At 42.4% G+C, this 22,986-nt stretch overlaps 1 protein-coding gene and 1 pseudogene across 2 annotated transcripts; one reads left to right on the top strand and one right to left on the bottom strand.

Annotated features, from left to right (window-relative positions):
- The first annotated feature begins 3,897 nt into the window (after window positions 1-3,897).
- Window positions 3,898-8,311, top strand: LOC124691963. Of its 2 annotated transcripts, XM_047225259.1 has the most exons (3): window positions 3,898-4,105; window positions 4,190-5,478; window positions 5,827-8,311. In XM_047225259.1, exons 2-3 carry the CDS (start codon window positions 4,435-4,437, stop codon window positions 7,906-7,908), a joined length of 3,126 nt encoding a protein of 1,041 aa, XP_047081215.1. In that variant the 5' UTR covers window positions 3,898-4,105; window positions 4,190-4,434; the 3' UTR covers window positions 7,909-8,311. The 2 variants fall into 2 exon arrangements, with proteins under 2 accessions (XP_047081215.1, XP_047081216.1); XM_047225260.1 differs by having other exon boundaries at window positions 3,898-5,478.
- Window positions 8,312-20,931: 12,620 nt separating this feature from the next.
- On the bottom strand, window positions 20,932-22,753 carry LOC124686726 (annotated as a pseudogene).
- Between the last annotated feature and the right edge of the window lie 233 nt (window positions 22,754-22,986).

Here is a 22,986-nt window from a genome sequence, read left to right as displayed (position 1 = left end):
TGGGGAATGGGAATTTTGAGTGGAATTTGGTTCCTGCTTGTGGTACTGTTGGTGGTATTTTAGTAGGGGTAAATAGTGATGTGTTTGAGGTCATATCTTGGGAGATGAAGATTTTGTCTATTACAATAGTTAAGATAAAAAGCTCTGGGGTAACTATTAGGTTGACTACAATGTATGGCTCTCCCCATGAGGAGGGGAAGGAGGCTTTTATTTCAGAACTTCATGAGTTATTTTAAAATTGGGAGAGTCCTGCCATTATTGGTGGGGACTTTAGTTTAGTTACATACTAGAGTGATAAAAGTAATGGTGTTATTGATTCTAAATTCCTTGATAGACATGTGGGCCCTGGTGGAAATTGGTTTAGCTGGTAGATCTTTCACCTGGGGGAATAATCAAAGTAATATGATCATGAGTAGGATTGATAGGATTTTTTATAGTACTAGCTTCGAAACTTTATACCCTTTGGGAAATTCAAGGGTTTTACCCAGATTAGGAAGTGACCATACTCCCATTATTTGGGCAGGGGAGGCCACTACTCCAAAGAAAAGTAGTTTTAAAGTTGAAAAATGGTGGAGTACTAGACCTGATTTGATGGAGGTAGTATCAAAAGCTTGGTATAACCAAGTAAATAGCAATAACCCTATAGATATATGGCAGGAAAAAGTGTGATGTTTTAGAGGCTCTGCTAAAGGGTGGAGTGCTAATATAGATGGTGAGATTAGGAAAAGGAAGAAATCCCTTATGGAGGAATATGATGTTCTAGACATTAAAGCTGAATCTCAAGAGCTTCTTGTTGATGAAGCTGATAGGTTTAAACAAATTCTTTCATAATTTCTGGATCATAAAGGAAATTAAAGCTAAACAACGTTCTAGGGATAAAGATATTTGTGAAGGAGATAGAAAATACTGCTTATTTTCATGCTTTAGGTAATCAAAGGAGGAGAAAAAAGATGATCCCTATTTTGGAAGGTCTTGATGGGCTTGTTACTGAAACGAAATGGATGTTAGCTATAGCTAAATATTATTATAAGGATTTGTTTAATGCTGAGGGTAGGCCTGATATTAGGTTGATGGGGGATTTTTTTGTCCCTGAAGAAAAAGTAACTCCAAAGGAAAATGATATGCTAGGAAGTAGATTTTCTCTAGAATAAGAGAAGCTTTGTTTGGTTCCTAGGCAAATGGGGCTCTTGGGCCAGATGGGCTTCCCTTTTTCTTCTATCAAAAGTATTGGGAAGTTATATGTGAAGATTTAATGAATTTGTTTGATGCCTGGTTTGAAGATAGATTAGATATTTTTTAGACTAAACTTTGCTATGATTACTTTGATCCCTATAGAGAATGATGCTAGAACTACGAAGAAATTTAGACCTATTAGTTTGTTAAATTTTAGTTTAAGATTTTTTGCAAAGTCTTGACAAATAGGCTGGCCAAAATCATAGGAAGGTTGATTTCTCCGAACTAGTCTGCTTTTATTAAAGGCAGATATATTATGGATAGTGTGGTAACGGCTCAAGAGATAGTGCATGAGGTGCATAGTAGAAAGTTAGAAGGTTTTGTTTCAAAATTGATTATGAGAAAGCATATGACAGAGTAAATTTAGATTTTTTGTATGAGATTCTACATCTTAGAGGGTTTAGCCTTTTTGGATTAGACTCATTAGACAGCTTACCACTGGTGGATTCGTGGGAGTGAAAATCAATGAGATATAAAGTGGTTTTTTCCTTACTGGTAAGGGATTGAGACAGGAAGATCCTTTATCCCCTGGGTTGTTTAGTTTTGTGGTTGATGTGTTCACTAAAATGCCTTTCAAAGGAGGTAGAAAGGGGCTGATCAGGGGTTTATGCCCTGATTTTGTCCCTGGAGGTGTGGTCTGTCTCCAATATGCTGATGATACCCTTGTTCTTTTCCTAGAGAAGGATAGTAGGGTTGCAACTAATATGAAGTGGATGTTGAATTGTTTTGAACAGATTTTTGGTATGAGAAGTAACTATCATAAAAGTGAGTTGATCCCTATTAATGTAGACATAGAGGAGTGTGCTCCTTTTATAGAAACTTTTGGTTGTGTCTTAGGTTCTTTTCGAATTAAATATCTTGGGATCCCTATGCACTATGATAAATTGAGGAGACATGATCTACAACATTTAATTGATGCTCTCCTAGGTAGAATGAGCAAATGTCACATCATAATCATGATCATGTGATTGCCGAAAATAGCAAACCACCTGTGCAACAAGGATCACCATTTCACCACGCAGATCCGGAAGTTGGTGCATGTGTAATCCCTCGGCGTGTGTTGTGAGGGAGGGTAACTAAGGTTGTGTCGTGCCGGACCTCCACTCCCTCAACGACTCAGGCCATGCTTGTCGAGTTGAGAAAACCAAGTGCAATCTCAGCGGCCGACTTTGATACATCATTTGGAATTTTTGGAAGGAGAGGAAGAAGAGAATCTTTAATGACACACATCTAACGAATATTGAGGTGTGTCACATTGCCAACCAAGATATTGGGCAGCGGGCTTTGACATTAAATTAACGATTAAGTAGTAAGTCTTGATGGGGTTTTCTCAAAAAGGTTCCTGTAAATAAAAATGTATGGTCCCCTATATAGTTTTCATCATCTTACTAAAAATTTAGCACTCCTGCTGAGTGCTCTAGAAAACTTTGATTGTGCCCATTAGATTGGGGACGCAGATCAGACAAGGCTATGAACTCATGATATTGGTACCGCTATTTATGATGAGTGCTTTAGGGCCTCTTTGATTCACATAATTATAAAAAATGATTGCAGTGTCACACTTCAATTTCACATGATTTTATGGGCACCCAAATTTGTTTAATTCCATCATAGAAAAAAATAAAAGATAAAAAAAGGGTTTGACTGAATGTTAGATTTCCTATGAAACCTGTTATAAAGGATTTCAAGGTAAAATTTCTATGTGATCCATCTCTACAAATCAGTTAACCATTATAAAATAGCCCGACCTCTGCAATTCGTTCAATCAAACATGCCCGTTAGTTCGTGGTTTTTCTCTAGAGAAGCGAATTTAACGGGTGGTGCTCAGGCGAAACCTATACACCGACCAGGTCGGTGGCTGACCACCCCCTGGTCGGGTATGGGCCAGGCCCATTTTGTGTTTGTTTATCGTTTTTTTTCTGTTTTCTTTTTCTTTTTTCCCGTTTTTGTTTATATTTTTTCAGATACGAAAAATTTAATTTTTAAAAATTATATAAATTGAAAAAATGTTTAAATTAAAAATGTTCAAATTTGAAAACCGTTCAAATCTGAAAACCGTTCAAATTTGAAAACCGTTCAAATATGAAATTTGTTCAAATTCGAAAATTGTTCTAATATGAAAATCGTTCAGATTCGAAAATTGTTCAAATATAAAATTTGTTCAAATTCAGAAATGTTCAAATTCGGAAATTGTTCATAGGAAAAAAATACATTTTTTGTTCAAATTTAAAAATATTCAAATCTGAAAAATGTTCAGATTTTTTATAAAGTGATTTCTTTTTAATTTGAAAAGTTTTTTAATTTTGATAAATGTTCAGATTTAAAACGAAATATAAACAGAAAAGAAAAACATATTTTTTTAAAAAGAAAAGAAACAACAGAAAAAAAAGAAACAAAAAAAGAAAAAAACGCATTACCTGATGTTGGGCCGCGGCCCAGCTAGCTACCTGGGACGCGCGGGGGTGTGCGGCATCCTCTAAGCGCCGACCAGGTCGGTGTCGAGGAGCTCCCTGGTGCTCATCAAAGATCTGCGATGGTGTGAACGGATGACCCGCCTGATTTTCTAGGGCCGATACTGCTAGACGATTTAACTATCTTTTGATAAAGGCCGCTGCCAAATACAAAAAAGAATTTAAATATACTGCAATGCGTTTTCATCGTTCTGTAGAAGCCATTTGCATTGCCATGTTGTTGACTTCTTTCAGCAAAGGCGCACGGAACGCCTCCTTCGGGGAAGCCGCTGAGCTCTCCAACTCCTCCATCCCATCATCATCATGCCTCTCCAGTCTAAAATCCTTGGCTCGTAATTCTACCGTCAGTCTCGGGTTTCTTGACGAAGCTACTCCCCACTTATTGATTTTTCCACCAACAAGTAAGTTCGTTCAGCCCTTGTGTTCTTGGTTGTTGTACGCCACACATGTTTCGCTATTATTCGATCCATGCTGTTGTTTTGCAGTTAAGGACTCATGTTTGGGGATTACCTTGGTCCGGATGTTTTCTGCGCTGAGACGGACGATCGGTAGCTTCTCTATCCAGATCGACCAAAAGGGGAATTGCGCTGCTGCCCGGGCGCATGCATGCCATCTGTTTGTGAAATTGCCACAACATAGAACTGATTCTTGAATTCTTGCAAGCAAAAGCTTCGTTCTTGCGGTGAGTTGATTCCAGGAACAGTTGCTATAGCGGTCTTGAGGCGACGCCATGGAAGTCGTGCAAACACTCGCCTCGGCGGTGCAGCTGGTGTCTGCAATGGTGTCCGCGGTGGGAGCGCTGGAGCAGGCGGCCGCGGACGCTGCAGAGGCTCCGAGGAGGCTCCAGGTGCTCGAGGATTTCGTGTCCGACCTTGAGGTGCTGATGCAGCAGGCTAAGCAGAAGCACGCTCACAAGATGCACGGCCCGCAGCTGGAGCGTCAGTTCCAGAGCTTGAGCAGGCTCATGGATCAGCTCCGCGGCAATATCATCAAGGCCAGGCGAGCCTTGAAGAAGGGCAAAGGGAAGGGCTTGGCCAGGGTGGTGTGGAGCTCGGTGGTGGGAGACCCACTCATGAAGTATATCCAGCTGATCAGGGATGATTTGAACTGGTGGCTGGAACTGCAGAAGCTGTCAGAGAGCGTTGGCAATACGATAGCATCTATAGCCAAGGGTACACCATCGTTGCTGAGAGTCAAGTCCGAACATGGCTATCCAGTGTCAACGAAATGCGACTACGTTAGGGAGCTTTTGGGAAAGGATGATGGCCATCGAGTTGTCCTCATTGTTGGGCTATCTGGTATCGGGAAGTCGTGCCTCGCTCGACAGATAGCTTCTGAGCCGCCTGGTAATTTTGTGGATGGTGCAATTGAGATTAGTTTCGGGCGGTGGTGCAGTAGAGCAGCATGTAGTGGAAGCAGGAGTGAGTACCATAAACGTCTTGTTAGGAAGATATGCAAATTCCTAGTACAAATTGGTTCCATGACTGTGAATGAGGACACGGCAAAAGATCTTGAAGATGTGTGTTGCTTGCTTCAGACCTCGTTGGTCGGAAGGAGCATGTTAATACTACTCGATGACGTGTGGGAGCAAGACATAGTTGATCGCTTCACAAAGCTATATGATAATGATTGCCGGTATCTTGTGACAACAAGGGATGAAGCAATTTATGAGATAGCAGAAGCTGAAAAAGTAGAAATATCCAAAGATGACATCAAGAGAATCAGCAAGGGCATTCTTCTATACCATAGTCTTCTTAGTGCTGAAGAACTTCCGGTATGCTTTGTCATTATAATGATGTACCAAATTTATCTGTATTGCCATGCCTCTTTGTTTTGTGTTGTTAATTGGATTTACACATGTTCATCCATTTCTTTCATGGTGCATCCTGCAGTCTAGGCCTCATCCTTTTCTTACATATCATTTAAGTTTCAAGATTGGCTTTATTCTATAAACGTAATGTTAAACATGATGACTAATTGTGCGCAGTTTGTTCACGCAAATATTTATTAAACGCTGACCCTTGGGCTTATGTTTGCCATAGATGGTATACTCAATCTAGACATCACAATATGCTACACAACTTTATGGATTCCTAGATGGTTAACCTTCTATTCTTTACAGCCTGTTGCAGACGGCTTGCTAGACCGTTGTGGACACCATCCCCTTACAGTTGCTGTGTTGGGTAAGGCTCTCAGGAAGGAGACCAGAGTAGAGAAATGGGAGAAAGCAATATCCAACCTTTCCACATATGCAACTTGTGCACCAGGTCCAGTTTCATATGTCAACGAGAAAGAAGTCGAGACCACACTGACCATCTTTGGATCTTTTGAGTTCAGCTTGGAAGCAATGCCTGCAAACTCCCGAAGTTTTTTCATGGTCCTAGCAGCTATTTCATGGGAAGAACCTGTTCCAGAAGCATGCCTGGAATCCATTTGGTCAGCACTTATGCAGGACAGTTTATTCCCTATTGTGGTTTCAAAACTAGTAGAAGGCTCACTCATCATCAAAATGGAAGACCAATCAATGTATCATATGCATGACATGGTTTCTCTTTACCTTGAGGACAAAGCAAATGATGCTCTTCATACTGTTTTGACTGATTCATTTCCTGAATATGCTGCATTGGTGGCTCCTTGGCTTTTTATTTTTGGCAAAGAGGGTGTGAAAGGGTCTGCTGAGCAGAAGATGAGATCATTCTTTTCTTTGCTAGAGTTCTTGGAGATTGGGATCTTACTGGGAAGCACCACCCAAGCTCTCATGGCATGCAAATCAATATCTGAATTCGAGGCTAGCAGGATTGGCTTCAGAAAAATACTTGGACCTCAAATAGCGGAGCTAATTTCTGTTGGGTCACCAGCTCTCATTGTTGCTGTCACCAAAGCCATTACAGTCATCTTTTTCAATGCAGACTATGCAAATCTCGCCCAATCTCTTGAAACAGCAGGTTCTGTCGATAAATTGATCTGTGTTCTTCATGGCTATGAAGATTCTTCAACTCTAGCTAACGTTTCTGGTGTTCTTGCCAAGGTATCTGAGCATGTCAGTGCCACAATTGCCGACGAAATTTTGGCAAGCATTCCCATGGATCGAATTGCAGAATTATTGTCTCCAGAAAATGAGGAGTGGCATGAAATTGTGTTTACAACTTTAGCATCTCTGATAAAAGTGGGAAATTTAAAGGCTGTTGAGAGAATGATTGAAGCAGGAGTTGACAAGAAGCTTCTGGTACTTCTAGGCTGTGGTTCTGAGATCTCACAGCATCATGCAATTATCACACTAAAAACTTTCTGTGAGCTTGGTGCACCACTTCAAGAGTGCATGGGGCCTGGATTGTTGATTCATTTGCCATGGCATGCTCGGCTTACCTTGGAGAGATTTGTTTTATCGGACCAGAATGTAGCCCCATCACCGAAGCCTCAATATTTCGAGGTGCTTCTTCACAGGATTCTACGGACAGATAACAAAGATATAATTGAAGCTATCCAAGGTTTAATACCTCTTGCTGAGAGGGCTAATGATCCTAGAGTGCAAGATCTTCTTTTGGGAAGCAATCTGTCTGATAGGTTGGCATTTCTGCTGCAACGTAGAGAAATCGAAAACAACCAAGTGAGGTCTCAGACTGCCTTTCTGGTAATGAAATTGGCCTGCACCGGAGGAGAGCCATACGTCCGCAGGTTCCTGGAGCTTGATATTGTTGATGAGCTCATTGTGATGATGCAGTCCTCCACTGATGACCTACAGGATTCAGCATACCATGCTCTACATCAGATTGTGTATGCAAAGGGAGGATCAGTAGTCCTGCAGAGATTTTTAAAACGGGGAACTATAGAAAAATTAGTCAATCTACTCGACCGTAAGTGTGTTAAGACGAAGGATCTTGTGGTGCAACTTCTGGTAGACATTGCAGCGGTTGGAACCAAACCCTGCATCGAAAGAATGCTCTCTTCCAAAGTCATTGAGAAGCTTGTTGCCCTCGAGGAAGCAGGTGAGCCTTTCAGTGGAGCAGTGTCGAGATACATCCATGGATTGAACATGTGCGAGAACATCCAGTCTGCTGAGAGATCAGTGATGAAACAACATATTATGAGGAAAGTGAGATCAGCAACGAGAGGGCATAATCTGGAGATGGGTCTAGTTGCCTCTGTGGAGGCCTGCATTTCTGAAGGCACAAAAGGAGCCAGCAGTAGCAGGAGAAAAAGATAGCCTTTTGGTGCAAAACATTGCGCTGACCCAACGGAAGCTGATACAAGTTTGCGATGAAGGCCTAATGCTGGCCTTGCATTGGAGTGACAAGCCAATTCTTGTGGAACTGGACTGCTCAAACTAGTGGACTCACTCATGGAGAAGTCCCAGGATCGGTCATCACTCACGCACCTCATTTCGGGTATTAAAGCTTTAGTAGATTTATTTCCTATATAAAAGTGGATCGTATACAAAATAGTGTTAGTCACTGTCTCGCGAAAAGGAGGAACTGATACATGGTGTGGCTCGGGTCTCCTGACTGTTTGGTTCAGGTGCTTGATCATGACCATCTTGTAATCCCTATGGAGTTATAAAATCTTATTTTACCCGCAAATAAAAACTCCATACCAGTATTTATTTTTCAGTAAAGGAGTCCATAAAAGGAAAAGAGAAGCATTTTCAGTAAAGGACCTTCTCGCATAATTTAACTGAGCTATTTGCCAAATCTGCATCACCCTCAATAAGAAAAGTTAATAGAAGTAACACTAAGTTATTAAGTTCAGCAAAGGTTCATTTACCATAGCAGCCAAGTCTATCTAGCACAAAATCTGTTGTTTTAATGCAGTGTGTTCTTATGCCAAAAATAAAAATATTGAGCTTGTAACAGAACATTACCTGGTACAATTTTTGGAGTGTATCAGGCTGTTATTAGGATATACTCGCAGCCACGAATCCATTTGTTACGTGTGCATATCGGTCACGGATTTGTTAGTGCATATTATCAGATTTTTTGATGCAGCTAGCTTATTATTGTATAGTGCAAATTTGCATCAGCTAACACCTACTAATCGCCCAGTTTGGAACATCCTCCAGCGAACATTTTATTATCATCCAAACAGTAGAACTATGCTCAGTTTGACATGGAATTGTATCCGTGCAGATTAAGCATTCCATCTATGCCAAGAACTATGCCCAGTTTGACATGGAATGGAACCTAGGTGCGCGTGCACCCATTTACAAAAAGTTTTAAAAAATGCTATTTAAAAGTTACAAAAAAATGTGAAGTAAATTTTTGCATGTATATATTATGTTGATACTTACTCGTGTGTGTTTTCACGGAAAAATACCATTGTGTGTGACCTACACAAAAATGACAAAATGCAAATTCCTATTCCTGTGAATAGTACAAATTCCTATTTACTATTCTCATTTGGACATTTTGTCATTTTTATGCAGGCCTCACACAATGGTATTTTTTCGTGAAAACTCACACGAGTAAGTATCAACATAATATGTACATGCAAAATTTTACTTCATATTTTTTTGAAACTTTTAAATAGCATTTTTTTTGAACTTTTCGTAAATGGATGCGCGCGCACCGAGGTTCCATTCGTCCGGGTCGGCTCGCAAGCATCTTATTTTTTCCTACATGAATTGCTACCAATTCAGCTGCATTGAAGAATGTTGATCCTTTTTTGCCGTGCCATTACACAGTGGCTTACAACAATAGACCTTGAGACCAACCAGGTATATTACTCCGTACTTCTTATAAGAATCATTTGCAAATTGGTTCAGGAGAGTCCTCAAATTATGATTTGACGATCTTCCATCCACAATAGCCTCCTACACCTTTGCCTTCCATGCCGCCGATCTCCTCCTTATGGTGCCCTCTGTGAATGTATAAATCCAGATTATTACAAGCACATATTTGATCCGGAGATGCATGTACGAGGGAAATAAAGGGAGTAGCATATACAGAGGATAGGCATGTTATCACGTCCATAAGCTTTATTGACATCCACAGAGGATAGGAAATTTTACTTTCTTCGACAGAAAATGGCCTACACAAATTTGCATTGTCATCCTCGGTTAAATTTTTTTACGGGCTTTCAGCAGAAGCAATAGGAAACAAGTTTCCAGAGGGGCAGGCTAAATGGTTTTTGTGATAAAGTGTTGCATCATTCAGCAAACCATCAAACCCATCTATATTAATATCTCCATATTTGAAGGCAATAATAGTTTTTTTTTCCTCCATTAGCTAATCTATGAAAACACGCCATGTTTTGATCACCTTGTGAAAGCCATTTCTCACGGGATTTGTGTATCCATTGCATTTATTCATCAATATCGAAACCATGCAATTCTACAGTATAATCTTTGTTTTTCTCATATATGACTCAGGAGTCGATACCTCCTCCCTCTTCTAACAAGTCCAAATTAGCCAGCTCCTCTTTCAGTCACGTTTGGTGGACATGAGGGGAGGATCTCCTCTTTCTTTAAGCCAGGAAACATGTTTAGCCCAATTTGTTAGCAACATGGGGTCGATTACCAGTAAACAGAATGAGTGAATTGTGATGAGAAGTATCTATTACACATTTCCTCACAGATACTAAACAAATCATGTCTTCCTAGTTAGAAGACATTCAAATTCTATCAAGATTTTCTAAAGCAGGGGATACATGTTTATTGGTCCAAATATATTTCCCTCCATGCATAAAAGTCTCTCTAAGACACAATATGTGGATAATAGAATTGAAAACATCAGAAGAATGGGACCTCACATAAGGAGCATTCTCCCGTGGCAATTCACACATCACCCCAACAACACCATAAACCACGAGAGTGGCGATTCTCCCGTGCATGGGACATCCCGTGCACGAAAACATTAGGTTTTGTCGAGAATCATTATGTTTTAGATTTTTGAAACATAATAAAATTTAATGTTATTTATAGCACGAATCTTAAAACAGGAAATAAAGAAAATCGAACGGCAACCACATGCATGAGTGTCCCATGCATTGGAGAAAGACATTTCTGCATAAACCACAATCAAACCCCAGTTACAGTTCTTGTCCTTACCTCACAACATAGACTAACATAAGTCTGTCTGTGTTAAAAGCACTCACATTCAAGGATTACCTTGTTGGTGACGAAAGACCTGCGGACTAATATGATCGTTGAGTTATGTTTGCTTCCACCAGTAGTTCTTTGTTTTACTTACCTGTATATTTACTATTCTTCAATTTATCATAACTGTTTTTTTTAAAGAAAAAAACCATGAGAACAGGGCTGGTGAAAAAAGAAACAACACAACAGCAAGGCTCTCCTTCTAAGCATCATCTGCACGGAAAGTCATCAGATTAAGCTCCGACGAGCCGCCGTTCGTGATAGCCTCCTGCACTTTCGCCTTCCATGCTATCGAGCTGCTCCGTATGGCGGCACCCTCCTCTGTATCACCCATGACCATTTCCATGCACCTCGTGAGCTCCTTGGCGTCCAGAAACCTGTCTGTGTCGATTGCGGTGCGCACACCAATGCCCCACTCGACAACGAGGCGCGCATTGGTGTCCTGGTCGGACCACTGCGGCACTGCCACCACCGGCACACCGCACGCCACGCTCTCCAGGCTGAGGCACGCTTCCGCAGTGGACGCCGCTTTCGTTGCGTCGATAGCGGCGATGCGGCGCCTTCTGCGGTCGGCCGTTATGAAGGAGCGGTGTTCCTGAAGGAGATATGCCCTAGAGGCAAAAATAAAGTGGTTATTATTTATATCTTTGTGTTTATGATAAATGTTTATATATCATGCTATAATTGTATTAACCGAAACATTAGTACATGTGTGATATGTAGACAAACAAAGAGTCCCTAGTATGCCTCTTAACTAGCTTGTTGATTAATGATTGATTAGTTTCATAATCATGAACATTGGATGTTATTAATAACAAGGTTATATCATTGTATGAATGATGTAATGGACACACCCAATTAAGCGTAGCATAAGATCTCGTCATTAAGTTATTTGCTATAAGCTTTCGATACATAGTTACCTAGTCCTTATGACCATGAGATCATGTAAATCACTTATACCGGAAAGGTACTTTGATTACATCAAACGCCACTTGCGTAAATGGGTGGTTATAAAGGTGGGATTAAGTATCCGGAAAGTATGAGTTGAGGCATATGGATCAACGGTGGGATTTGTCCATCCCGATGACGGATAGATATACTCCGGGCCCTCTCGGTGGAATGTCGTCTAATGTCTTGCAAGCATATGAATAAGTTCATAAGAGACCACATACCACGGTACGAGTAAAGAGTACTTGTCGAGAGACGAGGTTGAACAAGGTATAGAGTGATACCGAAGATCAAACCTCGGACAAGTAAAATATCGCGTGACAAAGGGAATTGGTATCGTATATGAATGGTTCATTCGATCACTAAAGTCATCGTTGAATATGTGGGAGCCATTATGGATCTCCAGATCCCGCTATTGGTTATTGGTCGGAGTGAGTACTCAACCATGTCCGCATAGTTCACGAACCGTAGGGTGACACACTTAAAGTTGGATGTTGAAATGGTAGAACTTGAATATGGAATGGAGTTCGAATATTTGTTCGGAGTCCTGGATGAGATCCCGGACATCACGAGGAGTTCCGGAATGGTCCGGAGAATAAGATTCATATATAGGAAGTCATATTCCAAGTTTGGAAATGATCCGGTAGCATTTATGGCAGGTTCTAGAAGGTTCTAGAAAAGTCCGGAAGAAATCACCATGGAAAGTAGAGTCCCGGAGGGACTCCACCTTGCATGACCAGCCAACCCTAAAGGGGAGGAGTCCAAGGTGGACTCCCCTAGGGTGGCCGGCCAACCCACCTCAAGGAAAGGTGGAGTCCCACCTTGGGTAGGACTCCCTACTTGAGTAGGTTTCCCACATATGGGAGGTTTTAGTGTTGGGGTCTTATTCGAAGACTTGGACTAGAACTCTTGGTGCTTCCACCTATATAATGAGGGGCATAGGAGAGGGGCTGACCACTTCAAGCCTCAGCCTTGGCCGCACCCCTTAGAGGGCCGGCGCCCAACCCCCTCTCTCCCCAAACCCTAGCGGTCTCTCTCCTCCACCACATCCCGCACGCTTAAGCGAAGCTCCGCCGGATTTCTCCACCACCACCGACACCACGCCGTCGTGTCGTCGGATTCAAGAGGAGCTACTACTTCCGCTGCCCGCTGGAACGGGGAGGTGGATGTCGTCTTCATCAACAACCGAACGTGTGACCAAGTACGGAGGTGCTGCCCGTTCGTGGCGCCGGAAGCGATCGTGATCAAGATCTTCTACGCGCTTTTGCAAGCGGCAAGTGAACGTCTACCGCAGAAACAAGAGCCTCATCTTGTAGGCTTTGGAATCTCTTCAAGGGTGAGACTCGATACCCCCTCGTTGCTACCATCTTCTAGATTGCATCTTGGCTTGGATTGCGTGTTCGCGGTAGGAAAATTTTTGTTTTCTATGCAACGTTATCCTACGGTGGTATCAGAGCCGTGTCTATGCATAGATGGTTGCACGAGTAGAACACAATGGTTTTGTGGGCGTTGATGCTCTTGTTATCTTTAGTTTGAGTACTTTGCATCTTTGTGGCATAGTAGGATGAAGCGGCTCGGACTAACTTTACATGACCGCGTTCATGAGACTTGTTCCTCGTTCGACATGCAACTTGTATTGCATAAGAGGCTTTGCGGGTGTCTGTCTCTCCTACTATAGTGAAGATTCAATTTACTCTTCTATTGACAACACTAGTATCACCGTTGTGGTTCATGTTCGTAGGTAGATTAGATCTTACTCGAAAACCCTAAACCACGTAAAATATGCAAACCAAATTAGAGACGTCTAACTTGTTTTTGCGGGGTTTGGTGATGTGATATGGCCATAATGTGATGATGAATATGTATGAGATGATCATTATTGTATTGTGGCAACCGGCAGGAGCCTTATGGTTGTCTTTAATTTCATGTTGAGTAGTATTTCAAAGTAGTTGTAATAGTTGCTACATGAGGTGAACAACCATGAAGACGGCGCCATGAACCTTGACGCTACGCCGATGATGGAGATCATGCCCGTTGATGATGGATATCATGTCCGTGCTTTAGAGATGAAGATCGAAGGCGCAAAGACAAAAGGGCCATATCATATCACATATGAACTGCATGTGATGTTAATCCTTTTATGCATCTTATTTTGCTTAGATCGCGACGGTAGCATTATAAGATGATCCCTCACTTTAATATCAAGATAATAAAGTGTTCTCCCCTAGTATGCACCGTTGTACAGTTCGTCGTTTCGAAGCATCTCGTGATGATCGGATGTGATAGACTCAACGTTCACATACAACGGGTGTAAGCCATGTTGCACACGCGGAATACTTGGGTTTGCTTGACGAGCCTAGCATGTACGGACATGGCCTCGGGACAACGGAAACCGAAAGGTTGAACACGAGTCATATGGATGATATGATCAACATTTTGATGTTCACTATTGAAGCTACATCATCTCACGTGATGATCGGTTTTGGTGTAGTGGATTTGGATCGTGTACCACTTAACAACTATGAGGGATGTTGTATTAAGTGGGAGTTCATTAGTAATTAGATTAAAACATGAACTAATTATCATAAACATAGTCCGAGTAGTATTTTGAATTAATTTTGTAGTATTGGCATCCGTTTTCTACCATGCGCTAGTCTTTTAATTGAGATAGAAATACTTGTTAAAATCTGACAAGAAACTTTACGGATTGGTACCGTATTGTTAAAGAATCAAGAATTGATTAAGTCCTATTGCAAACTTTTAGTAAACCTCACATTGTTGATTCAAAGAGCTATGGTTTCAATTAGTACCAAAAGTTATCTTGTCTCCGTGAAACTTGAAGTTCAAATCTGTTTGAAAAGTAAGGAGCTGAAAATTTAGTTTTCAGAAATAATCAAGGTATGAGATATATGTGATATCTAAGACCTTATTGCAAGATGATAGAATATAATTTGGTGAGACTACATGAACTCATAAGTTTTATGGGAATGTACGAAGGTTGAAGATGCAAGGCGTCACAATCCTCCAACTATTGGGGCACTAACGATATTCGCATATCCATGAAGTGACCATCCTTAATATGCACCGTTGCTAAGACTCATCGTTTCGAAGCATCACGTGATGATCGGGTGTGATAGATTCTACGTGTGCATACAACGGGTGCAAGCTAGATTTGCACATGCAAATGCCAAGGTTAAAACTTTACGAGCCTAGATTGTACAGACATGGTCTCAGAAAGTCGTCATGATATGATGGATAAAATTATGAGTGAAATTGTTCATCATATTACAAGGTTACTAATAGTGAAATCCGGAACACTTGTCATATGATGATCAACTTCAAAATAAGAACCTCAAGGTTATTGGTATCGAGACCAACAAACCTAGAAGTTATTAATGTTGAAGTGTTTTTACGAATAATGAGGAAAGCTAAAAGAGAAACTGCAAAAGATATTTTGGCGTAAAGAAAGAAAAGACTAGAAAGTCTAGCTCGGGTGTATATAAATGATATACATGTTATGATTATATTCCTAGTTAGGTCACACTATGAAATTCTTGGGTATTAGTACTATATTGGTTGGTATGAAGTGTCATACAAAAACAACGCAATACAAGAATTCAATGGCCTAAGTGATAGACAAGGAATATGATAGGAATGCACGCCTGGAACAAAAATAAAGTGTTATTATGTTCATCGTTGGCATTCTATCTAGCCCTTAGAATTTATAATAAAGAACTTAATAATTGTTATTTTGCTCTGGTCAAATGAAAACAATGAGTTGTTTAAATTATGACATTACTCCATGTACGATGGATAAGTTATTATAAATCTTAATGGTGAAACACACATACATAACAACGACGCTAAAATGCCATAAGGCAAATGATTTGAATTCCACTTATTTGTGGAACCGCCATTTAGGTCATGTTGGAAAGGAACGCATGAAGAAACTCCATGCAAATGGATTTTTGGAGTCATTTGATTTTTTGAATCGTTTGGCGCTTGCAAATCTTTTCTAAAAGAGAATGACTAAAATACCGTTCATAGGCCAAGTTTTGAACGGGCAAATAACTTAGTGGAAACATACATGATGATGTATATGGATCACTGGGCATAGTTGTGTGCGGGAGATTCTTATACTTCATGAAAACTTCAAACAATGAATTGAGTATATATATGTGGATATATTCGATAAGGAAGAAGTTTGAAACATTTGAATGGATTCAAATAAATTTCAGCATGAAGTAGAAATCATCGTAATAGAAAAGTCAAATATCTATGATTGGATCATAGTGGAAATATTTGAATTACTAGTTTTAGCGAACATCTAAGAGAGTTATGAAATTGTTCTACAACTCACATTTCTTGGAGTATCATAGTGATGATGAAGTATCCGAGAGATGTATCCAAACCTAGTTGGGTCAATGATGAGATAAAATATTAATGCCATTATATTTTTGTGGATTATGCTTTAGTGACTACCGCTTTTACACTGAATAGAGCATCATCATGATCCGTTGAAATGACACCATACGAGTTATGGTATGGGTATAAACCCTAATAGTCTTTCTTTAAATTTTGGTCTAAGAGTTTACAACCAAAATCGGATGAATGTCTTTGTTGGTTATCCCGAGAGATTTGATTGGGAATTCTTCCCACGAGACAAAGACAAAAGTGTTTGTCAATGTTTCTTATTTCCGAGAAATTGTTTCTAGTGAAGTATTTGAGTGGGAGGACAATATAATTTGATAAGGTTTATGAACTTGAGCATAATGATCAGAGTAGCGCAGACATCGGAATTTGTTTCGAAGCGGCCACGACGATCATGGCTCCCATGACTACAAAGTGTTTTAGCCATGGAGATCGAAGTACATATTGAACCTTGTAGGTATGGTTTACTTTGTGATCAAATAAATGATTTGTGAACAAAGGATTGATTTTGAATAATGATAAACCAACTACAAACAAAGAAGTTATGATGGGCCCTGACTCCGTTAAAATGGCCATACGCCATGAAATCCATAATAGATGAATACTTTTTGAAAGTAAATGGATCTATAGACTTGGATGAAATATCCTTAAAGAAGCTCGACTTGTCGAAAAATTGTTTACGACAAAGTTCAAAGAGTTGACTACGATAAGATTAGATCTTCCGTAGCAATGCTTATAGTCTATGTGGATTATTCTAGTAATCACTACATATTTCTTTTATGAGATATGCTAGTAGGATGGCAAAATACATTACTTATCAGAAGTATGTATTAAAGGTGTATACAAAATACAACCAAGAGTTTTGCCTGTCCATTAGAATACTAGATAGGTATACAAACTTCAATTGGATGAAGTGAGTATTGCGGAGTTGGAATCTTCACCGAGATGAAATAGTCAAAGAGTTTTTGATTTCATCAAGAGACGATGAAGAGGCTTGTATTTGCAAGAAATTAAGTGGGAGTGCTTGAGACATATTTATAATACTTTATGTAGGTGACATATAGTTGGTTATAAATGATGTAATTATATACTTGATTAAAAGGTTTCATTGAGAAATTAATTTCAATGAAAGGATATGGACTGAAACATATTTAGTGTCAAGATCTATGAAGATAGATTGAAACACATAATAAGTTTAAGTCAAAGTACATAGAATGGATATTGAAGTAGTTCAATATATAAATATTAAGAAAATGTTCTTGTCATGTTAAGTTTTAGCAAGACTTGAATGTATTCGACACTCAATGAGTAAAAACACATGAGTGATTATAGATCACGAATAATATGTACACAATCAGATGTCATGTGCTATAAAGTGTTATGAGCATATACCAGAATGATTCATATGATGATCATTGGACTGACAAGTAAGAATATCCTTGAGTACTTTAGAAGAACTAAGGATATATATATATAGTTTTGTATGAGGAAATGACAAACAAATCGCTGTAAGGTGTTACACCGATATTGATTTTGTCACATATAAAATATAATTTCAATCTCAAATTAGACTAAGTGTTGTTTAAAAGGTAGCACAATGAGCTAGAAGTATTCTATGCTAGATTTAGAAGAGTTCTAAATATTGTGACGGATTCTACAAAAGAAGGCAGAGTATGTCATTGTTTTGACAAAGACAAAGGATGTTAAGTCAAGAGGTTCTTTGAGAACTTGGTGTAGTTCCGACAGAGTCAGAACTTTGAAGCTATATTGTGTGTGACAATATTAGTGACATATTTCAGACCGCGGAATTAAGGTTCCACCAAAAGACCAAACATATTTAATGCCGACTCATTTGGAAATGAGTGATGCATTGAGACGCAAATGAATTACAAAATACATACGTTTCTGAGCATGTCAGATCCGTTGACTAAAAACCTCTCCCGTGAGCAATACATGATAAAGCACCATAAGGCCAAGGTGTTATATCTTTACAAATGTAAACTAGATTATTGACTCTAGTGCAAGTGGGAGATTGAAGGAGATATGCCCTAGAGGCAATAATAAAGTGGTTATTATTTATATCTTTGTGTTTATGATAAATGTTTATATATCATGCTATAATTGTATTAACCGAAACATTAGTACATGTGTGATATGTAGACAAACAAAGAGTCCCTAGTATGCCTCTTAACTAGCTTGTTGATTAATGGATGATTAGTTTCATAATCATGAACATTGGATGTTATTAATAACAAGGTTATATCATTGTATGAATGATGTAATGGACACACCCAATTAAGCGTAGCATAAGATCTCGTCATTAAGTTATTTGCTATAAGCTTTCGATACATAGTTACCTAGTCCTTATGACCATGAGATCATGTAAATCACTTATACCGGAAAGGTACTTTGATTACATCAAACGCCCTCTGCGTAAATGGGTGGTTATAAAGGTGGGATTAAGTATCCGGAAAGTATGAGTTGAGGCATATGGATCAACGAGTGGGATTTGTCCATCCCGATGACGGATAGATATACTCTGGGCCCTCTCGGTGGAATGTCGTCTAATGTCTTGCAAGCATATGAATAAGTTCATAAGAGACCACATACCACGGTACGAGTAAAGAGTACTTGTCAGGAGACGAGGTTGAACAAGGTATAGAGTGATACCGAAGATCAAACCTCGGACAAGTAAAATATCGCGTGACAAAGGGAATTGGTATCGTATATGAATGGTTCATTCGATCACTAAAGTCATCGTTGAATATGTGGGAGCCATTATGGATCTCCAGATCCCGCTATTGGTTATTGGTCGGAGTGAGTACTCAACCATGTCCGCATAGTTCACGAACCGTAGGGTGACACACTTAAAGTTGGATGTTGAAATGGTAGAACTTGAATATGGAATGGAGTTCGAATATTTGTTCGGAGTCCCGGATAAGATCCCGGACGTCACGAGGAGTTCCGAATGGTCCGGAGAATAAGATTCATATATAGGAAGTCATATTCCAAGTTTGGAAATGATCCGGTGCATTTATGGCAGGTTCTAGAAGGTTCTAGAAAAGTCCGGAAGAAATCACCATGGAAAGTAGAGTCCCGGAGGGACTCCACCTTGCATGACCAGCCAACCCTAAAGGGGAGGAGTCCAAGGTGGACTCCCCTAGGGTGGCCGGCCAACCCACCTCAAGGAAAGGTGGAGTCCCACCTTGGGTAGGGCTCCCTCCTTGAGTAGGTTTCCCACATATGGGAGGTTTTAGTGTTGGGGTCTTATTCGAAGACTTGGACTAGAACTCTTGGTGCTTCCACCTATATAATGAGGGGCATAGGAGAGGGGGCTGACCACTTCAAGCCTCAGCCTTGGCCGCACCCCTTAGAGGGCCGGCGCCCAACCCCCTCTCTCCCCAAACCCTAGCGGTCTCTCTCCTCCACCACATCCCGCACGCTTAAGCGAAGCTCCGCCGGATTTCTCCACCACCACCGACACCACGCCGTCGTGCTTGTCGAATTCAAGAGGAGCTACTACTTCCGCTGCCCGCCTGGAGCGGGGAGGTGGACGTCGTCTTCATCAACAACCGAACGTGTGACCAAGTACGGAGGTGCTGCCCGTTCGTGGCGCGGAAGCGATCGTGATCAAGATCTTCTACGCGCTTTTGCAAGCGGCAAGTGAACGTCTACCGCAGCAACAAGAGCCTCATCTTGTAGGCTTTGGAATCTCTTCAAGGGTGAGACTCGATACCCCCTCGTTGCTACCATCTTCTAGATTGCATCTTGGCTTGGATTGCGTGTTCGCGGTAGGAAAATTTTTGTTTTCTATGCAACGTTATCCTACAGTTCCATCTCCTTGTCCCACTCCTCCTGCGACATGTTCGGCGGCTTCTCCTTCGGCGCGACGGTGCGCGGCTTCGGCGTCACCTTCGCTGGAGCCTTTCTCTTCGGTGGCATGGCGACGGCGAGGGTTTTTGGGGGTGGAGGCTGGATGGGAGATGGAGCGGCGGGCGGGGGAAATGAGCGGCGAAGGGAACGGGGTTTTGGTGGAGAAGATGTATAATTTGGGGATGTGTGGCTGACAGGCGGCTTCCACGCCCAAAATTTTCAGCCTAGCGAGGCGCCGGCGCGCCCGATTCGCACCCTTGGCCAAGGGGCCGGCACAGGGTTGCCGGTGCTTCTGGGCTCGGAAAACTGCTGGCGCTATTTGGAGTGCGCCGGTGTGTGCCCATTTTCGCTATCGGCCCCCAAATCGCTATCGGGGCCGCTATGGGGGACGCCGGTGGAGATGCTCTAACAAGTCCAAATTAGCCAGCTCCTCTTTCAGTCACGTTTGGTGGACATGTTTACTGGAGGGGAGGATCTCCTCTTTCTTTAAGCCAGGATATATCAAATCTAAATTACCCTAATTTGTTAGCTAGTAAACAGAATGAGTGAATTGTGATGAGAAGTATCTATTACACATTTCCTCACAGATACTAAATAAATCATGTCTTCCTACTTAAAAGACATTATGCTTTTCTAAAGCAGGGGCTACATGTTTTATTCCCCCCCCCCCCGACTCACACATCACCCCAACAACACCATAAACCACGAAAGTGGCGATTCTCCCATCCAGGAAAACATTAGATTTCGTCGAGAATCAGTGTGTTTAGATTTTCAAAACATAATAAAATTTAATGTTATTTGTAACACAATCTTGAAACAGGAAACAAAGCAAATCGAACGACAACCACATGCATGAGTGTCCCGTGCATGGGAGAAAGACATTTCTGCATAAACCACAATCGAACCCCAGTTACAATTCTTGTCCTTATCTCACAACATAGACTGTAACATAAGTCTGTCTGTGTTTAAAGCACTCACATTCAAGGATTACCTTGTTGGTGACGAAAGACGTGCGGACTAATATGATCGTTGGGTTATGTTTGCTTCCAACAGAAGTTCTTTGTTTTAGTTACATGTATTCTTCAATTTATGACAACTGATTATTTTAAAGAAAAAAAACATGAGAACAGGGCTGGTGAAAAAAGAAACAACACAGCAGCAAGGCCCTCCTTCTAAGCATCATTTGCAAACTGCTTCTGGAAAGTCATCAGATTAAGCTTCGACGAACCGCCGTCCCTGATAGCCTCGTGCACTTTCGCCTTCCATGTTATCGAGCTGCTCCGTATGGCGGCACCCTCCTCTGTATCACCCATGACCATATCCACGCACCTCGTGAGCTCCTCGGCGTCCAGAAACCTGTCCGCGTGGATTGCGGCGCGCACACCAATGCCCCACTCAACAACGAGGCGCGCGTTGGTGTCCTGGTCGGACCATTGCGGCACTGCCACCACCGGCACGCCACACGCCACGCTCTCCAGCGTCGAGTTCCACCCGCAGTGCGTTACAAAGCACCCAACTGCCGGGTGCGACAGTACCCGCACCTGATCGCACCACTCCACCACCATGCTCTGGTCGTCATCGTCGTCATCATCGTCGTCGTCAGTGTCTCTGTTGTCCTTTCGCACCACCTGCAAGTACGACCGGCCGCTCGCGGCGAGGCCACGCTTCATCTCTTCCTTCTGTTGCTTGGTGGTCGCGGCGAGGCTCCCAAACGACATGTACACCACTGACCGCGCCGGCTTCGTGTCCAGCCACTCCATGTAACCCTTTTCGTCGTGATCAAAGAGATCTCCCACGACGGTGTTTGTGCCACTCCTAGTGTCGTCGGTGAAGAGTGATAGGACGGCTGGACCGATGGGGAACATGTCCAGTTCAGGGACGGACGCGAGGGCGCCAACCTCCAGCGCCTCGACGGTGTTCACGAGCACCATGGGTTTCCTTCCTCCTGTGCTGATGTCGACGTCCAGCTCCAGCTGTTGGAACGTCCTACGGATGTTGCCGAACGCCGCAACGATCCTCCCGTCCGTTAGGTCGGTGAAGAAGCTTGGGAGGTCGCGGATAGCCATCGGCGGGAGACCTGGCATGGCCACCGTGAACCCTGGCTCGGCGGCGTGCTCCGTCACGATCCTCTCGTAGCCGTGGAAGTAGTGCCAGTACACGGCCAGCATGGTGGCCGGCTGGTTCCAGTACAGCGCGCGTGGTAGACCGCGCTTGCGGGCGACCTCGGCGGTCCACCACATGAGCATGGTGTACAGGACGCACGTCACGGGCTGGCCCCGCGCCGCGAGGCGGTCTGCACCGCCGATAAGGTGTCGGGGCCGACGCGGCCAAACGCCTCACAGTACCTCCGGGCGTCGTCCCCGTCGCCGGCGAAGAGGTGGAAGCCGCGGTCGTAGCCGTCGGAGTAGGGGACGTAGGAGATGGCGCCGTCGTGGACCTCCTCGTCCGGGGACGCGAGCGAGGGGAACATGAGCCGGTGCGCGGACACGGCGGCAGACAGCGTCACACGAGCGCCGGGCATGGCCCGCACGAGGCGCTCTGCGAGCGCGCGTGCTGGGTTGATGTGGCCCTGTCCCGGGAACGCGACGACGAGGAAGTGCTGCGGCGCCATGGATGCACACGCTGGCTGGATGTCTGGATTGGAGTCCTTCGCGTCTTCAACCTACCAAGTCATCTGCCCGCTGCCAGCCTGCCACCGCTGGAAACACCACCGCATTTCAATATGTAGTCAGGCTTGGTTTGGCTCGAAGTGGCCGTCTAGTGATGTAATAGGATAAGTGCGTCGTCGCATTGAGATCACTAGAGGCTGAGGCTCCCCAGCGCCTCCTAGCCGGTCATCTGCGTCCCACTCAAGCCCCAATTAACGTGCTATACTTCGCCAAAAAAAATGAACAAGGAGAGGCCCGAAGGCCTTGATACCATTATATTCCAAAGCGGCAG

Source organism: Lolium rigidum, chromosome 2 (assembly GCF_022539505.1).
Source record: "Lolium rigidum isolate FL_2022 chromosome 2, APGP_CSIRO_Lrig_0.1, whole genome shotgun sequence".
In the NCBI taxonomy this organism is placed as follows: Eukaryota; Viridiplantae; Streptophyta; class Magnoliopsida; order Poales; family Poaceae; genus Lolium; species Lolium rigidum.
This window is presented reverse-complemented; position numbering and strand designations above follow the sequence as displayed.